This window comes from Trachypithecus francoisi, unplaced genomic scaffold, assembly GCF_009764315.1.
Source record: "Trachypithecus francoisi isolate TF-2019V2 unplaced genomic scaffold, Tfra_2.0 Lachesis_group0, whole genome shotgun sequence".
Lineage (NCBI taxonomy): Eukaryota > Metazoa > Chordata > Mammalia > Primates > Cercopithecidae > Trachypithecus > Trachypithecus francoisi.
In genome coordinates, this window is record NW_022681453.1 from 177026696 (window position 1) to 177041651 (window position 14956).

General features: G+C 36.5%; 1 protein-coding gene across 1 annotated transcript in view; it reads left to right on the forward strand.

The window, feature by feature from the left end:
* ZCWPW2 (zinc finger CW-type and PWWP domain containing 2) overlaps positions 1-14956 on the forward strand; it is a 106465-nt gene that overhangs the window by 11488 nt on the left and 80021 nt on the right. The window contains exon 3 of the mRNA XM_033212867.1: positions 13411-13570. Coding sequence (XP_033068758.1) covers positions 13411-13570 — 160 coding nt within the window. The remainder of the gene's footprint in view (positions 1-13410; positions 13571-14956) is intronic.

A 14956-nucleotide genomic window follows, 5' to 3' on the forward strand; every position in this document is an offset into this window, starting at 1 on the left:
GGTGTTTCTGGGTTGCTGACTTCTTCAGTACCCAGCTGAGGAATATAAAGTGGCAAGCAACTCACTGCCATGTCATTCCTCAAGTCACAGGATCCCTAGCTAGTCTATCATTTTCTCTTTGACTTTGAGAATCTTTTTATGTTTTTTTCATATATAACATGCAGTTTTTTTGATAGAAGGAGAAATACAAAGAAATGAATCTACTTCTTCTTGTTGAGAACCATACACTGGAGAATAGTTTGTTTGTTTGTTTTTTAGCTTTCCCCCCCTACTTCAAAGTTCCAGAGCCCTTATTTTATTGTTTTCTCAAAGTATCAAAAATATGGCCTGTGTTCTTAAATTTCCTAGGTTTTTCTCTCCCCCTTGTTTACTTTAAAATTTTTAACATTTACATTTTTATTTATTTTAATTAACTGACTTTATTTAGGTTTGCAGAAAAATGGAATGGAGAGTATGGAGAGTTTCCCCATGTCCCCTTCTCCCTCTGACACCCACGGTTGCCCCACCATCAACATCCCACACTGGTGTGGTACATTTGTTATAATCTATGAAATAGCATTCACTCATCATTATCAATAAAGTCCATAATTTACATTAGGATTCATTCTTTGTGTTATATATTCTGTGGGTTTTAACAAATGTATAATGACATGTATCCACCATTATAGTATATACAGAATAGTTTTATTGGCCTAAAAATTCTCTGTGTTTCTCCTGTTTACCCTTCCATTCATCCAAACTCTTGGTGACCATTTATCTTTTTACCATCTTCATAGTATTATCTTTTCTAGAATGCCATATAGTTGGGATTGTATAGTATTTAGCCTTTTCAGACTATCTTCTTCTTTTAGTAATATGCATTTACATGTCTTCCATGTCCTTTTATGGCTTGATTACGCATGTATTTTTGCAACTGCATAATATCCATTGTCTATACGTAGGACAACTTATCTATCCATTCGCCTACTGAAGGATATCTTGGTTACTTCCAAGTTTTGGCAATTATGAATAAAGCTTCTATACATCCATGTGCAGGCTTCTATGTGGACCTGTTTTCAGTTCCTTTGGGTAAATACCAAGAAGTGCAATTGCTGGCAGTATGCTATGAGTATGTGTGTTGTTGTTTGTTTTTTAAGAAAATGCTAAACTGTCTTCCAAAGTGGCTGTATTATTTTGCAATGTTGCTTCACCTCCCTGCCAGCATTTGGTGTCACCTGGATTTTGGCCATTTTAACAGGTGTGTAGTGGTATTTCATTGTTTTAATTTGTATTTTCCTAAGGACATATGCTTTTGAATATCTTTTTATATGCTTATTTGCCATCTTGTATATCTTCTTTGGTAGGGTGCCTGTTCAGATTTTTTGCCCATTTTAAAATCTGGTTGTTCATTTTCTTATTGTAAAGTTTGAAGAGGTCTTTGTATATTTTGGATATCACAGTCTTATCAGATATATATTTTGCAAATATTTTCTCCCACTCTGTGGCTTGTCATCTTATTCTTTTGACAGTGACTTTTGCAGAGCAGATTTTTTTTATTTTAATGAACTCCACTTTATCATTCTTTCCGTCATGGTTGGTGCCTTTGATGTTATATCCTCTCTTTTATTTGTATCTTCTTTTTCCTTTGTTTCTTATTGATCCTGTCCTCTTCAGTTTAGATTTTGCTCCCAGTAGTTTCTCATTCTGTGAACTTTTTTTTAAAATTTAATTTAATTTAATTTTTTTTTTTTTTTTTTGAGACGGAATCTCGCTCTGTCGCCCAGGCTGGAGTGCAGTGGCACAATCTGGGTTTACTGCAAGGTCTGCCTCCCGGGTTCATGCTATTCTCCTGCCTCAGCCTCCCGAGTAACTGGGACTACAGGCACCTGCCACTACACCCGGCTAATTTTTTGTATTTTTAGTAGAGACAGGGTTTCGCCATGTTAGCCAGGATGGTCTCGATCTCCTGACCTCATGATCTGCCTGCCTTGGCCTCCCAAAGTGCTGGGATTACAGGTGTGAGCGCCCGGCCCCTGTGAGCTTTTATCCTGGAATGGATCTTGGTTGGTTGGTTCATAGGGCCCACACTTTTCCAACACTTTCAGATTTTGTTGCAATCCATCTCACAGTTTTGGCTGCTGTTCTTAGTTCAACTTGCTGCACCTTCCTGTAAATGCTTGTTGCAAGTTTGAAGTCCTCATTCCTCCTCCTCCCACCCTCCTTCCTCTCAAATAGATGCTAATATTGTGTGGGGGTCATATAATTTTTAGTAGTTTGTGCCCATTTGCTCCTATTTTGGTGTTCATGTGGGTAGCTTACCACTTAGTTTCATTATAGGTGGTGTGCGTCAGGTTTGGTTTTGCTATTATGGTTGCCCTACCTGTATTTATGGGGAAATTTCAGGATATTCTAAAACTATACCACCATTACTGCTGTCTTTCCAGAATCCCTTACTATTTTACATTGCATTTTTCAACATAACATTCTTAAATATATATTCTAGCTCACTACCTTGTTTTCATTCATGTTCAACTATTCTCCATGAAGAAAATAGGATTTTGGCTTTCATAGAGAGACTATGGTGGTCTTATTCCCGCACCCCCCCCCCCCCCACCACGCCACACACACACACACACACACACAGAGCCTTTAAATCAATACTTAGATGTATGTTCTTGCTCTATCACTTATGGTTATGGCTGAATTATATTCTCTCAAAATTCATATGTTGAAGTCTCTAACCCCCAGTACCTCAGAATGTGACCATATTTGCAGATATGATTCTTAGAGAGGTAATTAAATGAAAATGAGACCAAAGTAAGATGGACCCTAATCCAATATGACTGGCCTCCTTATAAGAAGAGGAGATTAGAACCCAAGACGTGCACAGAAGAAAGACCATGTAAGGACACAGCAAGAAGGTGGACGTCTGTAAGCCAAGGAGAGGGGTTTCAGAAGAAACCAAACATGTCAACGTATTAGTCTTAGATATTAATCCCCCACAACTATGAAAAAATAAATTTCTATTGTTTAAGCCACCCAGTCTGTGGTATTTTGTTATGGCAGCCCTAGCAAAGTAATGTGCTTACTATCTTTGCACATGTGGGAAATCTAGAAAAATGTGGCCTTTGTTACTGAGGGCTTTTCTAAAGATCAAATGTGATAATGTTGTTTAAAAATTATATTGTTAATCGGCTTCCATGTAATAATTTAGGAGGGTCATCAAGAGGAAATAGTTACGTAAGAAAAAATGTTTTAAAAGACATGAATATGAACACTTATTTTATGAGAACTTATGAAGGTATTTGTAGTCCCACATAATTTTTCTTATTTCTAATTAACATTTTGGAAGCACAGTGTTTGTTTTCTCTAAGGAAAATTCTAAAGTTTTAATTCTAGCTCAAAAAAATTGATTTTTTTTTTGTCACTGTGTCTGAAAAACTGTGTTAGAAATTTGATTAAAACTTTTCTTTTGAAGTGTTGTGCTGGTCACTGAGGCTTAAGACTTAAAAATGAAACATGTTTTACCCCAGTCCCTCAATTATCTTTAATCTATGATTAGGGACATCAAAATGCCCAAAAACTACAGCTCTACCTACGTTCTTATTTACTGGAGAGTAGAATGCATCTGTCTAAGTTGTCACATATATTCCTCTTTATAAACTAAGTTGAGCACACAAAATACAGATTAAGAAACTCAAATCTACTTATATTGCTTATTCAGTAGCACAAATATATAGAAAGATAATAACAGGATAAATTACAATAGGAAAATATAAAGATAGAATTAACCTACTAGAAACAAATATTAGTTCTTAATTAAGCAATGTCATAGATGTTGAAGTTCCAAGTAGAAAGATTAGCTGCTGGCCCCAGAGATACCTAGCGGTGTAGCATCCTCTGCGTCAATTCTCTTTAGCCTATGGCCTTACATGTAGCTTCTAAGGCTCAGAAACTCAATCTTGTCAACATATCAGAGTTATTCTTTCTCAAAAAAGTTGATTCTCTATAATAAAGCTAGCTAGAGACTGATACAGAATCTAGAACTGCTTTATATCTATATAATAAAAACAAATAATTGTCAAGAGAATAGTACTTTCTTTTTCTATGTGCAGATTCCAGGAAGAATCAAATTATAACAGTTATATCTACTTCTACATTCTGGCACAGCATATATTTATGTACTTATAAAAATATATATGTAGGCCAGGTGCGGTGACTCATGCCTGTAATCCCAGCACTTTGGGAGGTCAAGGCAGTAGGATCACCTGAGGTTGGGAGTTTGAGACCAGCTTGACCAGCATGGAGAAACCCTGTCTCTACCAAAATTTCAAAATTAGCTGGGCGTGGTGGTGCATGCCTGTAATCCCAGCAACTCTGGAGGCTGAGGCAGGAGAATTGCTTGAACCCGGGAGGCAGAGGTTGCAGTGAGCCAAGATAGCCCTATTGCACTCCAGCCTGGGCAACAAGAGCAAAACGCCATCTCAAAAAAATTATATATATATATATATGTGTGTGTGTGTGTGTGTGTGTGTGTGTGTATGTAACATTTTGCCTTTGGGTTGTGCCTTTATATACTAGGATATGGAAACATCTGCATGTGCTAGAAAGATAAAACTCTCCACAGTGTTTAAGCAGCCTTGTTTTTAAGAAAATTGATCATACACTATTGTATTTGGCTAGAAAAAGTCTGGACTCTTTAGAGAAAAAAATGGTGCATATCTCAATTCAGGAAGACATATCGTGAAGCAGAAACTAGGCTCTGTTACGGTAACTACTTCAGGAATATTTACACAGATATTTGACAAAGCTCTGTCAAAAATATGAAAATTAATTTATAGAAAATATATTTGCATTCTATTATAGTCCAGTTTGGTAATAAAATATGGCTTTAAGTTAACAAAGCAATCAAGTGATACTTTTTAGACACAGTATATAAATTGATAAATTGAGATTTCTACCAGATCCTTTTAGTATTATAAATTATTAATTGATTACTTTTCATTTGCATTATTTTGCATATGAATTAATATACTCATAATGTGTGTGTCTGAAAGGAAAACTTCTCTTTTCCATCAGCCCCTGCAATTAGGTACAGTCCAGAGATTTCTTGGCAAATATAACATTTAGTCATGACTCATCCATTTTGTTTCCAACAGTTTAGGGAAAAGCCCCAAGTAAAGTTTGCTCTCCACTTATACATCCAACCACTATTTAAACATGAAGTCATGTATTTCTAATTGGCTATGTGACACCTGAAACCATGATTAAACTTCAACTTCTATGGGGGCAATAATTATCTTATTAAAGATCATTTCTGCTGGATAACAAATATGTAAAACATGAATTTTTTCCTGATACTTTGGCATTCCCTTGAGCTTACTTGTCCTGTCAAAATTTGCCCTTTCCTCTAATGGATTTCAATGACTGGTATCTATTTGATTTTCTTGCATTTGCACATTTTACTTCTCACCACCCACAGATTCTAAAATTGATCATACACTTTTCTTGTAATTCTGATAACTTTCCATTGGGTTGCCTACTCTTCTCCCTTTCCATCATTAAATCTCCTGATAATGCTTCAGAATTTCTCATCCCAGTAAAAGGAAAAATAGAGAAATGGAAGTGCAGAATGCATTATCATGGTTGACAGTCTCTGAACTCAGAATAAAGTCAGCGTAAGGGCAAAAAGTGGACATCAGCTTTCTTCAAACACCTCAAGTCGGAAAAGATGATGAATGTAGGAGATGAGGAGAAGTAATCATGTTTTCTACATCTATTGTCTCTGCTCAGCTTTTCCTTTAGTTTAGCACATTCATTTTTAACTGTGATATACAGACTAAGAGTCAAACAATTTCCCTCTGTCTCATGAAGAAATACTGAAGTACCCCATTTATTTGGACATGTGACAATATCTTTCACAATTTGTTTTTAGATCGGCATGCAAGATTTTCTATGATTTAATACGTTTAAATATGAACAGAAGCTTTCTCTTTCATTAGCATCTAATTCTTTTTGAGAGTCATCTCTTTTTATTTATATTTATAAAGTAATAATTTAAAATGAATACTCTTAGACCCAATAGAGATGTGATTTATCAAAGACTATCAAAATAGCCACTCATGTTATACATAATAACTGCAAAATACTTCCCACTTTTATGAATTAAGTTTGAGAAATCTTGAGACTATTTTATGGTACTTTTAATTTGATATTGCTTGACAATAATCCTTTGAGAAATTTTAAATCACCAACTATTAAATATAAACCTCTTACATTTTACAGTTTTAACACTGTAATGTAACAATTACGGATTGGTTGCTTTTAAAATAGATGTTAATTAGGTTGAAAGACCCATTGTTCCTAAATTTCTGTTAAGTTGGGTTCTCCATTGTTGCTGCCATGGAGTCTCCATTTCTGCTTCTTAGTGAGATCTTCCTTCTAGTGGACTCCTTCAGAAATGTAAATTTCCAATGTAAGTTTACAAGGTAAACTCTGCTCAAGTTTGTTCTTAAAGACAGCCTAATAACAGTCACCAAACAATGAGATACTGTGGTGTGAACCTGATAATAACCAGATAGTCTTCTTCATTGAGGTCCTGAGGCTACAACTGACTTTCTGTTATCACTTAGAGTTCTTTTAACATATTAGGCTTCTTTGGGTTCCAGACAGTTGGAAACAATGTGTAATGCTCTAGACCTTCCTCTTGTAAAACCTATGACTGCCAGGTAGTCCTCTACCTGTGCTTTCCCTAACTCAGAGGCACAAGAGCCACAGGACTCTGCTCAGCCTCCAGGGAGCAACTGAACATCTACTTCATTCTCACATTCCACTGTCTCTGTTGATTGTGCACCCATGTAACCACCGCCTGGCAGTAGAGTTGGGACTCGTCAACTTCCTAGAATCTGAATTTTTATGTCACTAAATACCAAGCATGAAATATTTTTATTAGTTTACATTGTTTTGTTAATTATGACCGGTAATGATATGTTTTGGCTCTGTAACTCACCAGAATCTCATCTTGAATTGTAATCTGAACTGTAATCCCCATGTGTTGGGGGCAGGACCTTGTGGGAGGTAATTAGAATATGAGAGCAGTTCCCCCATGGTGTTCTCATGATACTGAGTGAGATATCATGAGATCCAATGGTTTTATAAGGGACTCCCCCCCTCCACTTCACTTGGCACTATTCTCACTTCTCTCTCCTGCTGCCATATGAAGAAGGATGTGTTTGCTTTCCTTTCTGTCATGATTGTATGTTTCCTGAGGCCTCCCCAACCCTGTGGAACTGTGAGCCAATTTAACCTCTTTCCTTTATAAATTACCCAGTCTTGGGTATTTCTTCATAGCAGCATGAGAACAGATTAATACAGGAAATTGATACCACACAGAGTGGGATGTTGCTATAAAGATACCCCAAAATGTGGAAGCAACTTTGGAACTGTATAGCAGGCAGAGATTGGAACAGTTTGGAGGGCTCGATAGAAGACAGGAAGATGTGGGAAAGTTTGGAACTTCCTAGAGACTTGTTGAATGACTTTGGCCAAAATGCTGATAGTGATATGGACAATGAAGTCCAGGCTGAGGTGGTCTCAGATGAAAATGAGAAACTTCTTGGGAACTGGAATGAAAGTGACTCTTACTATGCTTTAGCAAAAAGACTGGCAGCATTTTACCCTTGCCCTAGAGATTTGTGGAACTTTGAACTTGAGAGAGATGATTTAGGGTATCTGGTGGAATAAATTTTTAAGCAGCAAAGTGTTCAAGAAGAGACTTGGGTGCTCTAAAAAGCATTAAGTTTTATGTATTCATTCACAAAGATATGGCTTGGAATTGGAATTTATGTTTAAAAGGGAAGTAGACCATAAAAGTTTGGAAAATTAGCAGCCTGATGATGTGATAGAAAAGAAAAACCCATTTTCTGAGAAGAAATTCAAGCCAGCTGCAGAAATTTGCATAGTAACAAGAAGCCAAATGTTAATCACCAAGACAATGGTGAAAATGTCTCCAGGGCATATCAGAGGTCTTCATGGCAGTCCTTCCCTTCACAGGCTCACAGGCCTAGGAGGAAATAATGGTTTCATGGGCCTTGCTTCTTTGTGTAGCTGTGGGACTTGGTGCCCTGTGTCCCAACCATGGCTAAACAGGGTCGAATACAGCTCAGACCATTGCTTCAAAGGGTACAAGCCCCAAGCCTTGGCAGCTTACATGTGGTGTTGGGCCTGCAGGTACACAGAAATAAAGAATTGAAGTTTCAGAACCTCCACCTAGAGTTCAGAGGATGTATGGAAATGCCTGGATGTCCAGGCAGAAGTTTGCTTCAAGGACAGAGCCTTCATGGGAGAACCTCTGCTACGAGAGTGCGGAAGGGAAATGTGTCAATGAAGCCCCCACACAGAGTCCCCACTGAGGCACTGCCTAGTGGAGCTGTGAGAAAAGGGTCACCTTCTACCAAACCCCAGAATGGTAGATCCACTGAGGGCTTGCACTGTGCAACTGGAAAAGCCATAGACACTGAGCGGCAGCCTGTTAAAGAAGTTGGGAGGGGGACTGTACCCTGCACAGCCACAGGGTGGAGCTGCCCAAGGCTGTGGGAACCCACCTCTTGCATCAGTGTAACCTGGATGTGAGACATGGAGTCAAAGGAGATAATTTCAAAGCTTTATGGTTTGAACGCCCCACTGGAGGGGCCTGTAGCCCCTTCATTTTGGCCAATTTCTTCCATTTGGAATGGGTGTATTTACCCAATGCCTGTACTAATATTGTATCTAAGAAGTAACTAATTTGCTTTTGATTTTACAGGCTTATAGACAGAAGGGACTTGCCTTGTCTTAGATGTGACTTTGGACTTGGAATTTTGGGTTAATGCTGGAATGAATTAACACTTTGGAGGACTGTTGGAAGGGCCTGATTGTGTTTTGTAATGTGAGGGCATGAGGTTTGGGAGGGGCCAGTGGCAGAATGATATGGTTTGACTCTGTGTCCCCACCCAAATCGCATCTTGAATTGTAATCTGAATTGTAATTTCCACAGGTTGGGGGTGGGAACTTGTGGGAGGTGATTAGATCATGGGGTAATTCCTCTATGTTCTTCTCATGATACTAGGTAAGTTCTCATGAGATTTGGTGGCTTTATAAGGAGCTTTCCCCCCTTCACTTGGCACTTCTTTCAGTTCTCTGTCCTGCTTCCATGTGAAGGACATGTTTGTTACCCCTTCTGCCATGATTGTAAGTTTCCTAAGGCCTCCCCAGTCATGTGGAACTGTGAGTCAATTAAATTTCTTTCCTTTATAAATTACCTAGTCTCAGGCAGTTCTTTATAGCAGCATGAGAATGAACTAATATAAGTAATAAATTGTTTTATTTGGTTATGGGTTGTTTAGATTTATTATTTTATAACTTTGATATCAATTGATAATTTAACAGATTAATAATCTACAGACCTCAAATTCAAGCAATTTATGGATATTTTATTTTTGTGATTTCAGATTCTTTGTATACCTTCTTTAGATTTTAAAATTATCTAAATAATTTAGTTTACAAATAGTTACCTTAATGAAGCAAATATATCTTGTATCATTCTTTCTCCTCTCAGTTGTAGCAAACATCTTACATATATATGATTGCATTTGTTTGCTAGGGCTGCCATAACAAAATGCCACAGATTGGGTGGCTTAAACAACAAAAATTTATTTTCTCAGTTCTGGAAGCTAGAAATCCTGAGATTACAGTGTCTGCAGGATTATTATTATTATTTTTTTTTTGAGACTATCTTCTTGGCTTGCAGATGGCTATTTTCTTGCTGTGTCCTAATATGGTCTTCCTTCTGTGCATGTCTGTCTTCACTTCTTCTCCTTATAAGGAGAGCAGTCATATTGGATTAGGGCCCACCCTAATGAACTCATTTTACTTCATTACCTTTTTTAAGGCCCTCTGTTCAAATATGACCACATCTGAGGTTAGGACTTCAACATACAAATTTGGGGGTGTGGGGAGGACAAAATTCAGCCCATAATGATGTCACTTTACAATTTTTTAACTTGCCAAAACCCAAAAATGTGTAAAGTATATGTTTGTTTGAACTTTATAGCAACACAGTGAAGAACTAGTTACAGTGAGGTCTAGATACCTGCTTGGTGCCTGTATTGGTTTGTTCTCATGCTGCTAATAAAGACATACTTGAGACTGGGTAATTTATAAAGAGAAGAGGTTTAATTGACTCACAGTTCAGCATGGCTGGGGAGGCCTCAGGGAACTTACAATCATGGCAGAAGGGGAAGCAAACACATCCTTCTTCACATGGTGGCAGCAAGAAGTGCTGAGCAAAGAGGGAAAAGCCCCTTATAAAACCATCAGATCTCGTGAGAATTCACTCACTATCACAAGAACAGCAGCATGGTAGTAACCGCCCTCATGACACAAGTACCTCCCACCAGGTCCCTCCTACGACATGTGGGGATTATGGGAATTACAATTCAAGATGAGATTTGGGTGGGGACACAAAGCCTAACCATATTAATGCCTCTTGTCTGGTTTATGGCAAAACCAGAGCAAAATGTTGCCAGTTAGAGACTTGAGCATGTGTTGGTCTTTGCTGTACCTCTAGGAAATGTTGGAAAAAATCTGAGCATTCTGTGTCTCAGATCACTGGGCTATAACATGTTGGGACATATGAAAGGTAGAGGGGTATAGGATTTGGGATTATGAACATCATTATCTAACTGGGACTTTACAGTGCTGCAAAGTGAAGTAGCACTTGACAGCTGTACAGATTTCTGAATGGTTTGGTATATTAGATATGCATATTTTATACCTTGATCTGTAAAACTGTATATTCCTTAATCATAGCTTGCTGACTTTATTTGCTGCCTTCCCGTCCTGCTTTATTCTCTGAACAGTAGGTCAGAGTGTAGAATGACTGGTTAATTTTTTAACACTTAGTTGATATGTAAGTGCAATTTTGCCATGGATAGTTTTAGCCTAATAATTTACATTGTACTAAATACAAGATGATAATTTTGATTTCAGATTTGTAGTTTTTAAAATAAAAAGTCAATTTTTTGATACATTAATACTAAGTATTTAAGAAATTATAGACCTAATATGTATGTAAGATAAATAAAATACCTAGCTATAGTTACAATGTATTATCTGAATGAAAAAAATAGGTATTCCTGAGATGAACTCATCTGTATCTTTTTCAGTTTTATTTCACTGAAAGCACACCATCATTCTATCCTTGGTCTTGATATAGTAGCAATCCTTATTGATCAAACATCTGATAAGAAAGGCCTTTTGTTATTTTAGTAAGTTTACTCTTTTGACTATCGTATAAGATAATCCTCATCAAATTGATTTTATATGGAGCTGGAGAAAACCTTCAGAGATCATGTGGTTGCCCCACTTCAATAAGCAAAGCATATTCTTACACACACACACACACACACACACACACACACACATACTCCTACACTATGTACCACACATACTTTGGTACTCTTTACCAAATGATTGTTTAGGCTCTTAACCAGCAAGGAAATGGAATTTATGGGGCTGAATATTCCATCTTTGGGCTAATTATTCTTAAGTATTTTTCTTTTTTTCCTTTCTTGAGTTGAATATAGCCTCCCTATAGTTTCCCTTCCTTTGGTACTGATCCTGCTTGATCAGTCTAGTGGACTATGATCTAGTCTAGTGGAAAACATTTGGGCTTTGGCATTAGAAAGTCCTTTTTCAAACCGTGTTTTCACCTTTTATTAACAGTCTTCTTAAGAAAGTTACAGAATAGCTCCAAGACTCAGTTTTCATTTAAATGAAGAAAATAGGCCAGGCCCAGTGGCTCACTCCTGTAATCCCAGCACTTTGGGAGGTCGAGGCGGGTGGATCACTTGAGGTCAGGAGTTTGAGACCAGCCTGACCAACATGGTGAAACTTCATCTCTACTAATTAGCCGGGCATGGTGGCAGGTACCTGTAATCCCAGTTACTTGGGAGACTGAGGCTGGGGAATCGCTTGAACCCGGGAGACGGAGGCTGCAGTGAGCCAAGATCACACCACTGGACTCTAGCCTGGGTGACAGAGCGAGACTCCCTCAAAAAAAAAAAAAAAAAAAAAAAAAAAAAAAACTTCATCAGGTTGGTGGGAGGAACATAATCAAAACCTCAAGGGAGTGCTGGGAACACTGGCACCGTTAACTTGCCTCAGTAAGTTGTCTCTTCCAATTACACCCCAGTTTTTTTTTTTTGGACTGCTTTTAAATATCTGTGGTATTCCTCCTCAGTTTCTCTTATAATAGCCTTGAATCAATTTTCACTTTACTGTTTAAATTACAGAAATTATTTTTAAAATATTGAGCAAATATATTACTTAAAAATTCTAATTTTCTTAGCACTAAATTTGTTTTTGTTTACATTCACAATCAGGAATTTTTACAATTATGATGTACCCATAAATTTTTAGTTTATTTCAAACTTCCTTTTAAACAGAACATGATAAACCAAATAAAATGAATAACTTTTTAGGTGTGGGTTTTCTCACTTCAGAAGTTTTTCAGGACTATTCTCTAATTTCCTGTTCAGACTCCATATAGAAATATTATTTCAGTTTTTGCTTATCAGGGGTGTTAATGACAGGAGCTCTCTGCTGCATATTATGAAATAGAAAAGCCAAATAAAACAAAAAAGGTAGAAGAGTAGAATGGGCAAAAGTGGGAAATGAAGACCAAAGAGAAAAATGAAACATATCAAGAAATTTGTGGAGGTTTATGTCATGGAAGAACATATCTCTAAATGTTTGTTTTTAACAAAGAATAAATTTTATTTTCATTGTTGAGGATTTTTGAACAATGTGGTCACCTGGCAATGCAGCAGATGGAGGAAGGAGACAGGATGGAACTGCTGAGCTCTATTTCTGCTTTTCCCACAGTAGTTTGACTCCACAGCATTATCAAAGCCTGAGCTACCAGGATTCCTTTGACAGACCTGGCTCAGGAAGCACCAGCTCTCTCCTACTCCATCAGAAACCGTACTTACTGGGTTAACATTTTGCTAATTAATCATTCAATTGTTTAGAGTTAATTCAGCTCTACCTGAATTTGATGAATCTTTTTTTTTTCTATTTGAATCTTTTCTATCATCAGTGCCTAAATATCTCTTGTTGTCCCTGGAGATCATTCTTTTGCTTTATAATTCTTTCCTTATGTCTTATCTATATGTTAAACTTGTGACTATTTCAAAGCTTTCTATAACTATAAAACACAACTTATTACTTGTATCAAACAAATATCCTAACTTTGAAAGATATAAGTGGGAATATATGTTTTGTGAAAAGTCATTAAAATTCAAAGGAGGAAGTTAATATGTGATTGATTGATGTGTTGATGTCTGCCTTTTTAAAAGCATCAAAATAATTACAAATGTTTTCTTTTGAAAGTTGGCCAGGGATACTTTGCCCTGACCGTTTTAAAGGGAAATATGTGACCTATGACCCAGATGGAAATGTTGAAGAGTATCACATAGAATTCCTGGGCGATCCTCATTCAAGATCATGGATAAAGGCAACCTTCGTTGGACATTATAGTATCACATTAAAGGTAGGTACAGTAACGTCAAAACTTTATTCTTCTTGCAGTTATTTTTAATTATGGTAATTTTTATCTTTGATCATAAAATACAATTATTTGCTTTCAGATTTATATAAATAAATAATGTATGCTGTTTATTTAATTGAAATATTTGTATTTTTAGTGTTTTTCTCAAAGAAAGTATGGACAAAAAATAGTTGTGGGAGTTTTAAATTTTATTTTTCTAATGGTAATATAATAAAAATCAACTGAAGACTTTATGTGATTGCCTTTTGAAACAATTTTAAGACTATAATTTGGGAATTTTTACGTTTTCTTGAGAAGAGGAGACTGTTATAGCCATAGCTCACAGGAAAAATTAATTATGGATTGCAACCAGCTTTTCAATTTCAAATGGAATATTTCATTTATACTAACTCCTTTGGTATCTTTTCGACTCTTTTTAAACTTTAAATCTCACACTACACTTTATGGATAGACTATTAGGTTAGTGCAAAAGTAACTGCGATTTTGCCATTACTTTTGCACCAACCTAATAGTTTCTCAAATTGATGAGAATAGTTAAACTGGACCTATTTCCAAGTATTTGGTTTAATAAGTATAAACCAATTAAATGACCTGTGTTTATATTCTAATACTGAAACTTTTCATCTGCAAATCATGCTTTCATTAAAACTTGATAAAAAGTTGATGTCAGAAATGTGGATACCTTTTACTTAATTTTAGTATTTTCTGTTTTTTCTTTTTTTTTTTTTTGCAATGGCCAGCCTTGAATTACTGGGCTCAGGTGATCCTCCTGCCTCAGTCTCCCAAGTAGCTAAGTCTACAAGCACACACTACTGCGTCCAGCTGGATGTTTTTTTGTTTTGTTAATAGTGAGATATGTACATATTTAGAAATACAAAAAAGTACATATACATGTTTAAAACATGCAATTTAATCCACAGTAAAATTAAATCTTTAAATATTGGGGTAATTTTAAATGAGCTTTTACTATATCTTTGGCAAATATATAGTAAAAACTATGTATTTTTTACTATTTTGTATGGTATTTTATACTATTCAGTTTGAAGCAGGTAAGAGGGGAGGCTGTTTTTGTGAAAACATTTAAGTATGGAATAACACCATATAAATCAATTTCATGCTAGTTGTGATCCAGTCATCTTTACATGAGGCATCTGCTCTGACGTTTGGAATGTGCTCCCAGATACTTCTGCTGTCAATCACAGAAGACAGGATAGAATATTCCATCTGGGCCTCTTTATAAAGGATAGGGGAATCTTTTAGCTGCTCATGAAGCTGACCTTAGAATCTTAGCTCGGGATAGCTGAGATTTCCCTTCCTTTGAAGATGGAGATTGTATTGACTTCAATTTACACTCTATGGCCTAGAATT